The following is a 14,752-nucleotide window of genomic DNA, read 5'->3' as shown; positions in this document are numbered from 1 at the left end:
AGAGTCAGAACCAAGACAATGTTAGGCAAAAGAAATTTTAAGTTGAAAAGCAATCTGAGAAAGTGTCTCAGGTTTGAAGGAAGGGGAAGTGCATTCAGACTTGCAAGATTCTGTTTCTATAACTTCATAAAAATGTAGTACTGGCATTCTTAACCTTTCCTAGTCTACTTTAAAGGACTGACAAAGAAGTATGATGTGAACTATAGCACCTTTAATATACTACTGGCTAGAACTTATGAGCCACCTTTGAGAAAGATCCAGTGGTGGAACATATTGTTCCAAGAAATATGTCCACATCCCCAGATATCACATATTGAAATGTATCCTATAGTACAAGGAGTCAGTAGATATAGACATAAGTTAGCTTTTCATCAAAGGTGGCATCAGGATTGGTCACCAGAGATATTTTCCTCAAAAACCTCACATAAAGTGTTATAACAATCCTCTGAGGGTTTTGTAAAATAATTCTGGAAGGAGGAGACAGGAGTACAAGTTAGACTGCTCAAAACCCTGTATGACTTGGGGCCAGGATATAGGACAAACTGTGTTTCCCCAAGTTAAGTCTACTTGGCCACCAGAGTGGAAAGGCTGTTATAGGTTCCATCTATTAAGGAAGTACACCTCATGGAATCTAGAAGAAGTTCTTGTCTATAGTGGTTCCCTCCCTTTGCAACACCATTTCCCTGGAAATAAGGTTGATCCCCTCCTTCTGGAATGCCATGAAGATAGGGTTTTGTCAGTGGGCTTGGGGATCCCAGGTTGATTTGCACCTGATCAAGTGGCTTGTAAAATTGCGTTTGTCACTGCCATGATGTGTGTGTGTGTGTGTGTGTGCACACGTACATTCTAGGGCTTTTATATTGTTGATTTTTAATGTGTATGCTGCCTGGAGTTATCATGTATGAGTTAGATGGCCCTATAGATCTATTTAATGAATAAATAAATCTAAAATAATTCCGTATGCCTTGAGTTTGTTGGTGCAATAAAAGCAGAGGAAAAAGCTGAAGCTTTAATGCACATATTAATATAGCAAAGCCTGCATACGCTTATTGTTGTGCCTTATCATATTCAAGTCAGGACCTGCAGTTCTTTCGTGTGTTATAGGATCATCTTTGAAGTATGTTGAAAAACCAATTTAGAAAAATCTTGACAGCCCTCCTACTTCTACCTCCTACTAGATAGAATTTCTGTCTATTAAACAGAAATTGACAGAATCATTTGCAGAACCAGCCCAAACACTTCTGAGACCTCTTAGAATCCAATTGGAAGTTACCCTAAGATTCCACTTTAAACAATGAACCAAGGAATGTTTTAAACTTAGAAGTTGTAGGGATTTAATAAGAGAAGTGGCAATAGATAAAGGACATATTAACTGTTTAATATAGCACCTGTCTGCAAATCTTTGAAATCATTGCTTTGTGCTCTGAAAAGATTTGACTTACAAGCTCTTGTAAAGAACTGCTACACCACCCTCCCGTATGCTCCAGAGCACATAATTAGAATCAAAATGGGATGACTGCATGCATACAATCCACCCAGCCCTGACCCAAATATAATTCTTTGTTTCAGATGAAGGTCTTGGTAAAGACAAAGTTAAATACTTTTAAGTCTGCCGGTTTTAAACAGGAAAAATGTAAGTGCATCTATCACTTTCTCATTCAAAGCAATTGAGCCAATGATTTAATTTGCCAATCTAGACCATGCTTTAGTTTAATTTCTCTGGGATGGTTTTGTACGGTAGCCTTTTATGCATCAAAGTAGTGAAAACAAGTTGCTTTATCCATTGCCATCATTGGTTTTAATCACGCTTTGTTGTTGGTTACCTGAATCCGTCTTGATTTGTGTCAGTAGGATGGCAAGTTCCCCCATTCTGGCATGGATTCTGAATGCAAGCATGAATAGGTGTGCTGCAATCTCGACCCTATCAGTAAAAGTTAAACAGGAAACATTAGTCATTTTCTATTACTGACTGGGAAGTTCACTCTGTTTTCCTAACCTGGCCTTCGCAGGCACAAAGAATGTATCCTTCAGAATCAAAACACTTGTTCTTATTCAATGAAACTATCTTTTTTTCCTATTAAAGCAATGCAAACAGCAAGAAGATAATAAATATATGAATATCGGAACTGCATGGTGAAAGACATTTTATCATCCAGTTTTTGAATACGTGGTTCAGATTATGTCCTTGTAAAGTACTCAATATAAACAATAAACATTTATATGAAAAGAGACATACAGCCATTTATTGGGTCTTAGGTTGTTGGGTTAATCAAAGCAACATCAGTTAGAAAAAATTGCCTCTCCAAAGTATGTTTGAAAAAAAACTGCGCAGCACTGATTTTTATTTTTATTGTAGAGTTAAATCATCATTTTCCAAGGACAGTATTATTTCTTTCTAACAGAGATTTCAGGATGAACTGCTATGCTTGTGGAACATATTGTCCACAGACTGATTCTTTGCATGAAATACAGGAGAGATTCTGTTATGTACAATGCTTGTACATTGTACATAGAAGTCATATTAAATGTACTATGAAACTGCTATAAAGATGTAAAATAAAATGAACCCATTGTCTTTTACAATATTCAAATCCATTCAGACAAAGAGCTTTGGCTCTTCGTATTTTTACAATTCAGTCAAAAACTTTATTTCCAGAAGATTTTTTCTTGAACAATTTAATGTATATTAAAATACAACTTTATCCAAGTTAGGATCCCCTTTAGCTAAAGTGGCTTTACTCCAAGATGACTGTGCATACCATGGTATATACAATAGCAATAAGACTTATATACCACTTCACAGTGCTTTACAGCCCTCTCTAAGCGGTTTACAGAGTCAGCATATTGCTCCCAACAATCTGTATCCTCCTTTTACCCACCTCAGAAGGATGGAAGGCTGAGTAACCCTTGAGCCTGGTGAGATGTGAACCGTCAAATTACAGTCAGCTGGCAGTCAGCAGAAATAGCCTGCAGTACTGCACTCTAACCATTGCACCACCATGGCACATAACAATATAAAATTGTAGCTAAAGGTGCAAGTATATTTACACTCTTAGTATAAATAGTTTATTTAACAATCAATAAAGGTACATTAAAACAAGGACTATTCTTCATGAATTCTCCAATAAGCATTGTCATTGCTAAAATGTCAATGTCCATATATCTAAAGAGCATCCTGGTTAGAGAAGGCTATCTATCTATCTATCTATCTATCTATCTATCTATCTATCTATCTATCTATCTATCTATCTATCTATCTATCTATCTATCTATCTATCTGATTCATGCCCTGCCTTATGTATGTTGCCTCAAGAACTCGAGGCAACATGCATAATATCTCTCTTCTCATTTTCCACCCAACAATAACTTGCTTAAGGTTTGATTAAGGAAGGGTGACTGGTCCAAATATACCTAGTCAGCGACCATTGCTGGGAGCCAGTTAGGTTCAGGTTTCACTCATACCAGCCCTGACATAACAATATTCTCTAAGATAAATGAAAAAAGTCAAATGAATAATTTATAATTGAGGACAAGATGTACAGGTAAGGAAAGGGATTGAAATGAGAGATTGAAAGTAAAATATAGAGAGACACATGGGGGAGATATTTTAGTAGGTCAGCGCACACTTGAAAATTATTTGGAAAAAGTAATTTGGATCTCATGCAAATACAGTACTTCTCTGCTATTTTTGAAAATAGCCAGACTATTTTCAAGTTTTCCAGTGAGCTTGGGGGGAAAATGGGGCCAGGGTGACGGGTACTTACATGTATGGTATTCAGCTTTGTTTGGGTATTTTCCCACGTCATTATACTTGTGCTTTTAAAGTTGTAGCAACGTTTCGGCAGAATCTCATCTGCCATCATTGGGCTGCTGTATTGTGTTTGTCTGCGAGTCAGGCTTTCACAGCCGTTTCTGTTTTAAATTTGGGGCTAGCCTACTGCTGTGCCAGAATGGTTTTTTCTTCATCCTGATTGGTTGGGAGTCTTGGTCTGTGTTTATTGGTCTTGGAGTTTGCTGTGTTCTGCTTGATTGGTGTTTCTAATATCTTCTGTCTGTTTTGTAACTTTTTTTGTCTTGATTGGCTGGCAACATTGTGTTTCCTGTATTGGAGGCTTTTAGTGTGGCTTGGCTCCGAGTAAACGGACGGCTATCATTTATTAGGAAGCTAGGTTTCATCTGGGTACCTGGTTGGGGTGTGTTTGAGCTGGAGGTATCAGGGAGGATCTGTTTGTGCCTAGGTGTTTGCCTGGCTTGTCGTGTGGAGATTTTTTTATTTGTGAGTGCAGGCTTCCAAATAATTGACAGTCTGGTGGAATCATCTCTTCTATTCATGCTTTCAGGTCTTTTTTTCAATCTCTATGGCTTCTCTGATAATTCTGTAGCTGGGGTTTTCTATAGTGGCTAGGGTTTTGGTGCCATTGAAGTCGATGCTATGACCTGTGGCTTTCATGTGTTGGACTAATGAGGAAGTGTGTTCCAGCTTTTTTACTGCATTTTTATGTTCATCCAGGCGGGTACTTATTCCTCCATTGGTCTGTCCAATGTATGTGGCAGGGCATGATGCACAGGGGACTTCATATATGCCTTGGTTTTCCAGGTCAATTTTATCTTTGGGGTTTCTTAGGATAGCTGCTATTTTTCTGTCTGTTTTGAAGGCAGTCTTGATGTGATGCCTGTGTAGTATCTTACTGATTTTGTCTGTAGTACCTCTTATGTAGGGCAGAACAGCTGTTCCGTAGGTCTGTTCATCTTCTAGGTCTCCATTATGTCTCAGTGTGTTTTTGTGGATCAGGCCTGTGATTTTGCTTTTATGGAAAACAGACAGAAATATAGCAGCCATCCTAAGAAACCCTAAAGATAAAATTGACCTGGAAAACCAAGGCATATATGAAGTCCCCTGTGCATCATGCCCTGCCACATACATCAATACACAATTTAAAACAGAAACGGCTGTGAAAGCCTGACTCACAGACGAAAACAATACAGAAGCCTGATGATGGCAGATGAGATTCTGCCGAAACGTCGCTACAACTTTAAAAGCTATATATGACATGGGAAAATACCCAAACAAAGCTGAATACCATACATATAGATACCCACGAAAACGTAAGAAAACACACACACACACACACACACACACACACACACACACACATAATATGTACAGTTAGCATCAGTTGCTTTCTACAACTGGAATCTCTATTTAAGATTTTATGACTTTATCCAGCATATCCTATTGAATTATGTCATCTCTGGTTTTAATCATATCATTTCCTTTGTAGTAATGCACATGACTGAAGACCTGCTGTGATTATCAAATTATATGTTTCAGAAAAAGATAGAATTGCCTTGCCATTGAGTATTCAATAAAACTCAGTCTTGCCCAATCATTCTTGAATTAAGGTTTCCACAGTCTATTGATATATCTGTGAACTTTTCTATAGAAAGTTTACTCCATATCTACATCAAACAAGGAATAACAATGCTGAGTGGGGAGGTTTGGGATAATTTATCAAGGTAATAGACTCCAGATGAACATCCATGTTTGAAGCTGACTGGTGAGAAGGAAGAAAGACATTGTTCCTAAATTAGCATGATATTTTAGTGAGGAAGAGCTTAGTATAAAAAAAAAAGCTCTTTTCATAATGTTCACATCTGAACTTGTCAAAAGTTACTTTTTTTCAATAGTATGTCACAGTTGTATAGATATTTTTCAGTTATTGAAGCAAGCTTACTTGGCTTTATACAATGTTCCTTGTGTTTGTACTCCTAGCTTTTGATGTTGTTGTTTTTTCTTCTACTTTTCCAGCCCTCGTATCTGTAAGCATTTCACTTCTCAATCTTATACTGTCTTTAGGCACACATTGTACAAATGTAACATACTCAGGCACAGCAACTACTTGTTCTGCTTTGTAAAAATCTCTACATTTGCTTCAGAAAAACAAGTGTTTGAGATGTAGGACCACGTGTAATGTCATTGTTCACTAAGCAGCTCCAACAGCACTTGTGCAATCTTATTATGTGACAAGATTGCCCTGTATTATGTGATTGTTGATGGCAACATGCTGACTCTGTAAACCACTTAGAGAGGGCTGTAAAGCATTATGAAGCTGTTTACAAGTCTAAGTACTATTGCTATTCAATGCTGAAATCCATCTATTATCAGTTACTCTACCTTGTAGCCAAATGGGCAAGTACATCGGTAAAAATCCACGGGATCATTGTTGCAAGTCCCATTATTTTTACAGGGAGTAGATAGGCAAGGGTTACATTTGGACACAATGCTGATGTCAACAACACCTGCAATAAAACAAGAATGCATCTGAAAAAGTTTGAAAACAATTTAAAACATTTTCAAGACATTGCTTCATATACAAGCACATTACTCAAGAGTCTTTGGTGCATGGTGCATATAAACATGTGTATATAAATACATAAATACATTCTCTTGGAAGTTTAAGTGCTGCAACTGTATTATGTATCAGCGACCTTAGTGCATTTCAAGTACAAACACTGTGCTGGAACAAAGCTAACTTGCAAAAAATACTATCTTAAGAAGGATTCATTTCATTATGCTATAAAAGCAAAATAAAATGAAAGAAATAAATGTCATCCCTTTGAGGTAGCTTGGGTCACGAAACCCTAGAAACCCCACACACTTTCCTGTTTTAAGAAAATGCTAAGGGTAAAGCTCAAGTGTTACAAAGAATTGCCGTATTTCTTTCAAAGGCATGCCTATACTATCTTTTGAAGCATTCTGTCAAGATGAAGCTCTGACATGAAATGAAATTATTTTATCTCACTGGGGAAACGAGAACTATGTATATTACCTCTTGCTCCTGTAATGACTGAATGTGTAATAGATAAATAAACTAAAAATTAGCCAAGTAGAGAAAAAAAAATCTCACATTTCAAACATGACCACTATCAAACTTGAATGGTAAACTGATGTAAATTTCAGTAAAATTCTGAGATAAAGAATCCCCCTCACACCCAAATCTTTTCTTATGGATCACCTGGATCCTTAATATAATTGTCTTTGACAGGCATATGAGTGACTCTTTAATGATCAGTGGGCAGAAAATGGAACATCACAAATACTGGGAAGGAAAGAGGATCCTTTAATATATAGATTTAAGGGCAACAGAAATGCAAAATTAAAAGAAAGCACCATTTGTATACAGTGGTGTATTAACCGTTAAGGAGACTAAGCATGTGCTAGGGCACCAGGCCCAAAGGGAGCGCCATAAAAATTATGTAGCCTAAGCTTGGTTTCATTTGTACAGTATGTACAAAGGAGTGTGGCACCAAGATTTGTCAGTGCTTAGGGCACCAGTGAGCCTTAATCCGCCACTGTATGAATATCACAATAAAGTTTTTGGAAACATGGATTTTTTAGGCAGAAGAAAAGTATATAGCTTCTGTTTAGTTCAGAGTTTATGAGGGAAAATTAGGATTGAATAATGGCACACATTCATCACCAAGTTTTTATTCTTTACCTTCTTCAAATTTCAATTCTTTATCCTCAAAAGTAAAGCCTTTTTTAAGCCGTGTCCAATGTGTCCATGTTTTTTCCATTAGAAGTAGTGCAGTAGAAAAGTGGGTTGCAATTGCCTTCTTACACATTTTTTTAAAAAATATTTTTTTCCAGGTCTACAGTATACTGGAATTTCCTGGTGGTCTCCTATCTAATTGCAGAGGACCAAGAATTATACCTACCTTTGCATTGGAAATGCTGAGTTGGTGTTGTTAGTAAAAGCCTGTCGGTCATGTCATCTGGACTACTACATCGTGCAATGCCAGGCTCTTTGTAGCCTGCCTTTACCCACTCTGAAAGCCAGCGCAGGCTGCAGTCGCAATGTAAAGGATTTGTACCAAGTGCTCTAAATTGGGTTTTTAAAAAAAGAGAAGGAAAAAGACATTTGTCCGATTGCATGACTCCTTTCTTTATGCTGGTACAATTAGAAGAAAATTTCTTGATTTATAAATCCAGTTCTTAATACCAGTTCTTGGTCTATGATATCTGCCAACATCCGCCAGTATTTACAGTCCCATTCTTTTTGTACTTAGAGTTGTGCAAGAATTTCAATGCATATCCTCACCTTAATGTATGGGAACTAAATGAAGGATCAGGATTATCTAAAAATGGTAATTGAAATTGGAAATAGATAGCCACAGAATAAGGAGACGAAGCAGAAGGATAGAAGATATTTTTAGCAATCTTCAATCTAGTTTCACCACTCAGGGCAGCTTGGAACAGGATCTAATGTATAACTCCAGATAAATGATGGTTAAATTTAATTTGAATATAAGTCACGTAGAGTCCCTATCTATTCCTGTAACTTTAAGAACTTATCAAGATTCTCGTCTCAAAAACTCCAAGCAACTCTGGATCAGTATCTTTTAATTTCTAGTTGGAAGCCATCATACCTTACATAAAAAGCAAATGATTCTTCTTCCTTTGCTGAAAAGACAAATTTGTGTATGGTGGTCTGATCACTGATTACAAAAATGTAAGTTAGGATAATGAAAAAAAGACTAAACATCAGAATACTCATTAATCTTTTTCCAATTTCTGTTTATTTATTCTTCACTCCACAGTCACCCATCTCTTTGTCTTAGAAAGCATGTTGCATCCAACTTTATAGAGGATATGCCACTCTAATTCTTACATTATAATTGAATAATTTTCTAAACAACTTTTGGCTTTCTACAAGTAGTCCTCAACTTACAGCAGTTCATTTAGTAACCATTCAAAGATACAAAAAGCACTGAAAAAAGTTACATATGACCTTTCTTCACAGTTACAACCCTCATGATCATGTAATCACAATTCAGCCGCTTGGCAACAGGTTCATACTTATGTTGTGTCCCAAGGTCATGTGATCACCTTTTGCAACCTTCTGAGAAGCAAAGTCAATAGGGAAGGCAGATTCACTTAACAAACAGGTTACTAACTTATCAACTATAGTGATTCACTTAACAACTGTGGCAAGAAAGGTCATAAACTTTGTAACATGGGACATAATTCAATTAACAAATGTCTTACTTAACAATGTAAATTTTGGGCTTAATTGTGGTCATAAGTTGAGGACTATCTGTATTGCAATTTTATCCTTGCATTTTGTTCTTAAGAGTATATAATAAGTATTTAATGCATTGCTATTTTTGCAAACGAAGAGTTTAAATATCTTATTTTGTAGATAAACATAATTTCCCTGCTATGATTATGGAATAAGGAAATGATTCAAATAATTCTAAAAATATTATCACAATTATTAAAATGGTAATATTTTTAAAGAACAGATGTTTAACATAATGATTAGAAATAATTTTATTTACAGTGCTATATACTTCTACTAAGAAACAAACATCATTGAACAGTGGATGTTACTCCCAAAAGAATATGGAAATTCAGCTTTATAACAGGAACTTTTCAGAAGTTTCATTAAATTCAGTAGGGTTTATTCCAAGATGAATGGGTATGGAACCAAGATATTAATATAGTAACACTTTTTCTATCAAGTGAATCAATCCTATATCTATTAACTTCTTAAGATCAGTAAGTTTATTCCAGCAGGTGTTGAGAACCATTGTAAAGTAATTTTTACTGTGCTGAACTGGACCTGGTAAGACTCAAAATTTATATCAAGACCCAATCACAAAATTAATTGGGTGGCTTTGGCTGGAAGAAATTGAATAATTCGACCTAATTCATTGATTTGTGGTTATGTGTATAAAATGAGGGATGATTCTTTCTTAAGAATTTTAAAAGAAAGATGGACTATAATGAAATAAATACTAGGTATTATATTGGATTGATTGACATATGATGATTTTTATGTTCCTCTTTTGACTTTTTAGAAAAGTTTCTTACAACACGTAATGGTTGCAAATTTTTAGAGAAGTTGAAATATTTAAGAAATGTCCATTTCAATTGCTTTTGAACATATTTTCTAGATCCATCTTTCTGTAAAGGTTCTGTTTTAATATAAGGTTTAAGAGTTCAGAAGCCCTTGAAGTTCAAGAATAATTTTTTTAGGATAATGGTCTAAAGGTTAAGTGAGACTGCTTTTGACATTAAATGTTTTACTTAAAGCTGAGAAATTGTTCCTGTGGAGAAGAAAATATTAGTTGGATTTGGCCCCTGGAGAGAAAGTTAGAAAATTATTTACAAAAAGAATGATCAAAAGATAATTCTGGATGTTGACTTTTTCTTTACAGATAACATAAATATGTTTTAGTAAAGGAGTTGATATTAAAAATGATTTACTGAGGAAAAAAAGCAGATGGAATACTGATGGATAAAATTATAAACTAAAGTTGTTGATATAAAACCACAGACATGACTGATTAAACAAGCTTGCCCTAGACAAACTCATGCTGAGAGTTCATGAGTTGAATTACTGGCAAGAGTTCATACATTAAAATTAAATAAGAAGAACAAAGTTTCCTTAAAGGGACCTAGTTTATATCTTGTCTGTATTTTCACACAGACGAAGATTATTCAGATTGACTATATATGAGCTTAAGCTCATGTACATACAACATACAAATCTATACACTTAAGTTATCTCTAGTTTCCTATACAAATGTGTTTGAACAGCTGTTTTGGACCAATAAAAATCCAATTGGTCAACAGTATGTTACACTAATAATTTAGTCTTCAAACATCCCCCCAAAATAGGATAACGCACCAAATAAAAAGAGGAATATCAGTTCCATCATTTTAATTTCATGTCCTTTCTTCCATTGCTAGCACCTTTTTTCAATTGACAGTGTGACTGCATTATCTGCTTTGCTCTTTCACTTGTTTTAAACTTGTAGATTTAAATGTTATTGTTAACCAACAAGAGAATGACATTTATTGAGAGCAGGGCACATAAAATTGATAATAAATTGTGTTTATTTTCTCAGGTTATTCCAAAAATATCATTGAAAAGACAAAAAAAAAACCTAGACTTTTTCCATGGCTGTTACATAACACAAAATAACATTTTTAAGATAATAAAGCAACCTTAAAAATAATTGAATAATAAAATAAATAGTTGAGGAGGAAATGGAAATGAGCCATACCAGAGAAAATAATGGACAAGCCATTTTTCTTCAACACAATCATTTTCATTAGTTATTGTATGCATTGTTGTAAGCTTTTTGAAATAGAATCCTAAGATGTAATTTAAAATATGTAAATATTGTTCTTGCTGGCCACTGCACACTATCTAGAAGTTGATAACACCTACAATGTACAAATATTGTCTCCATCCAAAAGCTTTAATCAAAGTGCACCATGATTTTGAATCCTAAATTGCAAATAAAATTGTCTCAATTAGTTCAATAGTGGTATGCACATCTTTTTATTGTACTGATTGTAATGGCAGAATGTTTGAATATGTTGAAAAAGTTGAATTCATATTCATCTCATTTTGTAAAATTCCATGGAAGAGTTGGAGATTTCTCCTGATCAAGAACACTGACAGCTATAACATATTTGAAGGCAGTTACTTTTGTTTGGGTAGAATATATTAATTATATGGCCAAGGCTCGGTGTTATAACTATATATAGAAATATAATATAAAGGATATTTTAAAATTAACTAAATTTAAAGCACACAGATCAGGATAGGTAAGATAGGATGAAGTTGAATTTATGAATCACAATCAGTCATGATGTACCCCAAATTTTTAAGGATTGTAGTGTTTTACAAACATAAATACATTTGAACTGGGGGAACTTTACCTACTTGATTGTTTCCATTTTGCAAGGTTCCAATTGATGTAGTCTAAATATTACATACTATTTTCAAACATCAGTAGGTAGTAATAAGGTCATAATATTCATTTATAAGGAGATATAATAATACTTAGCATGTCATCAAAACATTCTGTAAACAATATATGTGATTGCCGTTGGCAGCCAAGATAATTAATGGACTCAGAATTTATTATTTCAGAAGAAAATACCATACTTTTACATTTACTGTATGCAGTGATGCAGAACAAATGAAGAAGGATGAATGACTGTCAAGTGACATATTAGTGGCTGAGATTACAGAAACCTTATGAAAATTGGAAAAAAAAAATCTCGTAAGACTATTTTTCTTTGTTCCTGGCTTCTCTATTGGACAATTCTTTCTTTGCAGAACAGTTTCTTGAAGATCATTTATAGCTGGTAACTGCTATTGTAATAATTATAATGAAAATTATTATATAATCCTCCAAATGGAACAGTGTGTTTATCCAATAAGATTTACTTCAAAATCCTATTTACAGTAGGTTTGTATGTTACTTTTGCTGATAAGAATAAACTAAGCTGTTAAAAACCAAAGAAGAAGATAGAGGGGCAAATTGCAGCTACAAAGCTTAGGTACCTTTGGAAAATAGGCTGAACTGCTACCAGGGAATAGCTACTGGCCTGGTCTCTTTCCATTCATTTCCTGACCTGCCACTTGTGTCCCTCATCTTATTTTATCCAATGCTGTTTTGCTTTGTTCCTCCTTTATCTTATTGTATCCATCCTGTATTTTTATTTTTTGCAGTTTCTCTAAAAGGAGATTTAACAGTAGATATGTGTGGTACTTTTGTGTTCCATATCCGGTAGTTTTTGTGTTGAGAGGTTTTTTAAGGTTTTTTTTACAGGCTATTATTTTAATCAGTAGTTATGAATTCACCTAGTCGAGAGGCATAAATATGTAAACACAAACATATATTAATTGCCTTTATTTAAGTGAATGTGACAAATTATGTTTATTTTTAGTAGAATTTAAACTGACTAGAAATTGTTTTGACTTTATAATGCCATTAAACATGACCGTTAATAAAGCATTATCATGTTCATTAGTAAGTATCGTACTGCACAAATAATATATATTCATTTTAAAAAATAGATGCTATTTGAGCAATGGACACATTTAAAAAAGGTTGAAATATTTATAAATTTATATATGTATTTTAATTCCTTTCCATGATGACTATGAGGTTAAAAGTGAATGCAAATATAATATAGGCTAACACTAATTCCTTATTGAGCTTATGTTATTTGGAAAACTGCTTCAGAATGCCATTCTTCCCAAAATACCCTGATACAGCAAATGGAAAATATAGGAATCTAAATGGGGTGTGAAGAAACTATAATATAACATGGTTCATAAAGCATAATCGTGATGGTATCTTTCCAGCAACTGTATGTCCCTAGATGGCTTTTAACTTGTCTTTTTTTTCTTTTTTCTTTTTTTAGCAATGTCAATTCTCTTTGGAATGAAGAAGTGGAGACCAATCCTATTTAAATAGGTGAAAAATATTCTGGAAAGTTAAGGACCAGGTCTACTACTGAACACATTAAGAACCAATAGCATGTGCCTGCTTGATCATTTATCCATAGATTTTTCACCATTTAGGTTAAAATAAGTTTTTTATATTTTGCTGAAAATTTGCTTTGGAGTCTAACTTTGATATAAATAGACTTAACAAATGATCTATTTTCTCTTTGATAATAAAGGTTTCAAAAGGTAAGTTTTTTTCACATTTGCTTGGAAAATAGAAATTATCTAAATAAAATTCATATAACAATAATTGTAGCATGAGGTAAAAATTTTCCATAGCAATCTCCCATTTCTACAGAGTTAATAATCTTTTGACAATAACAATACTTACAGGTGAGAAAGTGACACCAGATCATTAAAAGACCCTTCAGGGACACTGGATATATCATTGCCATGAAGCGTTCTGGGAGAAGAAAGAGTAGTATTATGTTTGAATACAGTTACAATATAAAAAGAGTTTAAGTTAGCTTTTAGTATCTATTGACTAAATAAGAAGCAATATAGTTCATGTTCCCCACTATTTTGTCCAGGAAAGATTTTACAAGGAAGCATTGCATCGCAATGCTGCCGAGGTGCTTCTGACACAAGTGCAATGCGATGCAACCAAGGTGCTTCTGGGTTGAAAATATTAGCTGGTGACATCACCATTGCCCAGGAATGCCTGTTGGGTTCATGTCTCTGGAAGGACCTGGAGCGAAAGACAAGGGCTCACCCACCCATGGCAGCACTTGGGTTTCGGACACAGGCTTGTTAACTTGCAACCCAGCATCCTAACCATGAAAGCCACCATACAATCTTTGCATAAAGATTTGGAAATGAAGGAAACAGGCTCTTTACAGACACTTTTATATCTTTCTTTAATAAAAAAGGAGTAGTTTATTTATTTATAGCTTTTTAATTTTTGCGTGTGTGCCTTTGACTCAATCTTAATGGAAATGGTTTGCTATTGCTTGTCTTAGTGAGAGTGGAGGTCACTGAACTAATTTCATGCTTAAAGTGGGACTGGCACATACAGACACACCAATTCTATCCTAGTACCTTAATCAATAGACCAAAATGGCTCCCTTAATAAAGAGTACCAGTGACTTTTTCAAAGAAAAAAAAATAAACATAATTGAATCTGAATAAGCAATTTAGAATAATTAGACAATATGACAACATTCTGATAAGTTATTCAATCCTTGATCTAGACAAATAGGAAATATTAATTTTTTTCTTTTATTATTTTCTGAAACAAATGTAATAGAGAAAATTGACAGTGACAGCATTTTGTCAACATCTACTATTCTTTCTAACAATACAGTGCTACATAGATCAGACTACTTAGAAAAATTACAGTAAAAGTAAAAAAAGCTCACTGCTTTTTGACCATATCCTTTCCTATGTGATTTTGACTCTCTAGAGGAGATTCATTTTAAAAATTTGTACGT

At 34.4% G+C, this 14,752-nt stretch overlaps 1 protein-coding gene across 1 annotated transcript in view; it reads right to left on the bottom strand.

Annotated features, from left to right (window-relative positions):
* Positions 1-14,752, bottom strand: part of SLIT3 (slit guidance ligand 3) — a 519,460-nt gene that overhangs the window by 75,617 nt on the left and 429,091 nt on the right. The window contains exons 24-27 of the mRNA XM_026688600.2: positions 13,654-13,725; positions 7,720-7,883; positions 6,176-6,300; positions 1,824-1,921 (exon numbers count right to left, since the gene is read on the bottom strand). Of these exons, the coding sequence (XP_026544385.2) occupies positions 1,824-1,921; positions 6,176-6,300; positions 7,720-7,883; positions 13,654-13,725 (459 nt within the window). The remainder of the gene's footprint in view (positions 1-1,823; positions 1,922-6,175; positions 6,301-7,719; positions 7,884-13,653; positions 13,726-14,752) is intronic.

Source organism: Notechis scutatus, chromosome 2 (genome assembly GCF_049901735.1).
Source record: "Notechis scutatus isolate UNSWTSFEM ecotype Mainland chromosome 2, rNotScu1.2, whole genome shotgun sequence".
Lineage (NCBI taxonomy): Eukaryota > Metazoa > Chordata > Lepidosauria > Squamata > Elapidae > Notechis > Notechis scutatus.
Note: the sequence above shows the minus strand (reverse complement) of the source record. Positions and strands in the feature narration are given on the sequence as shown.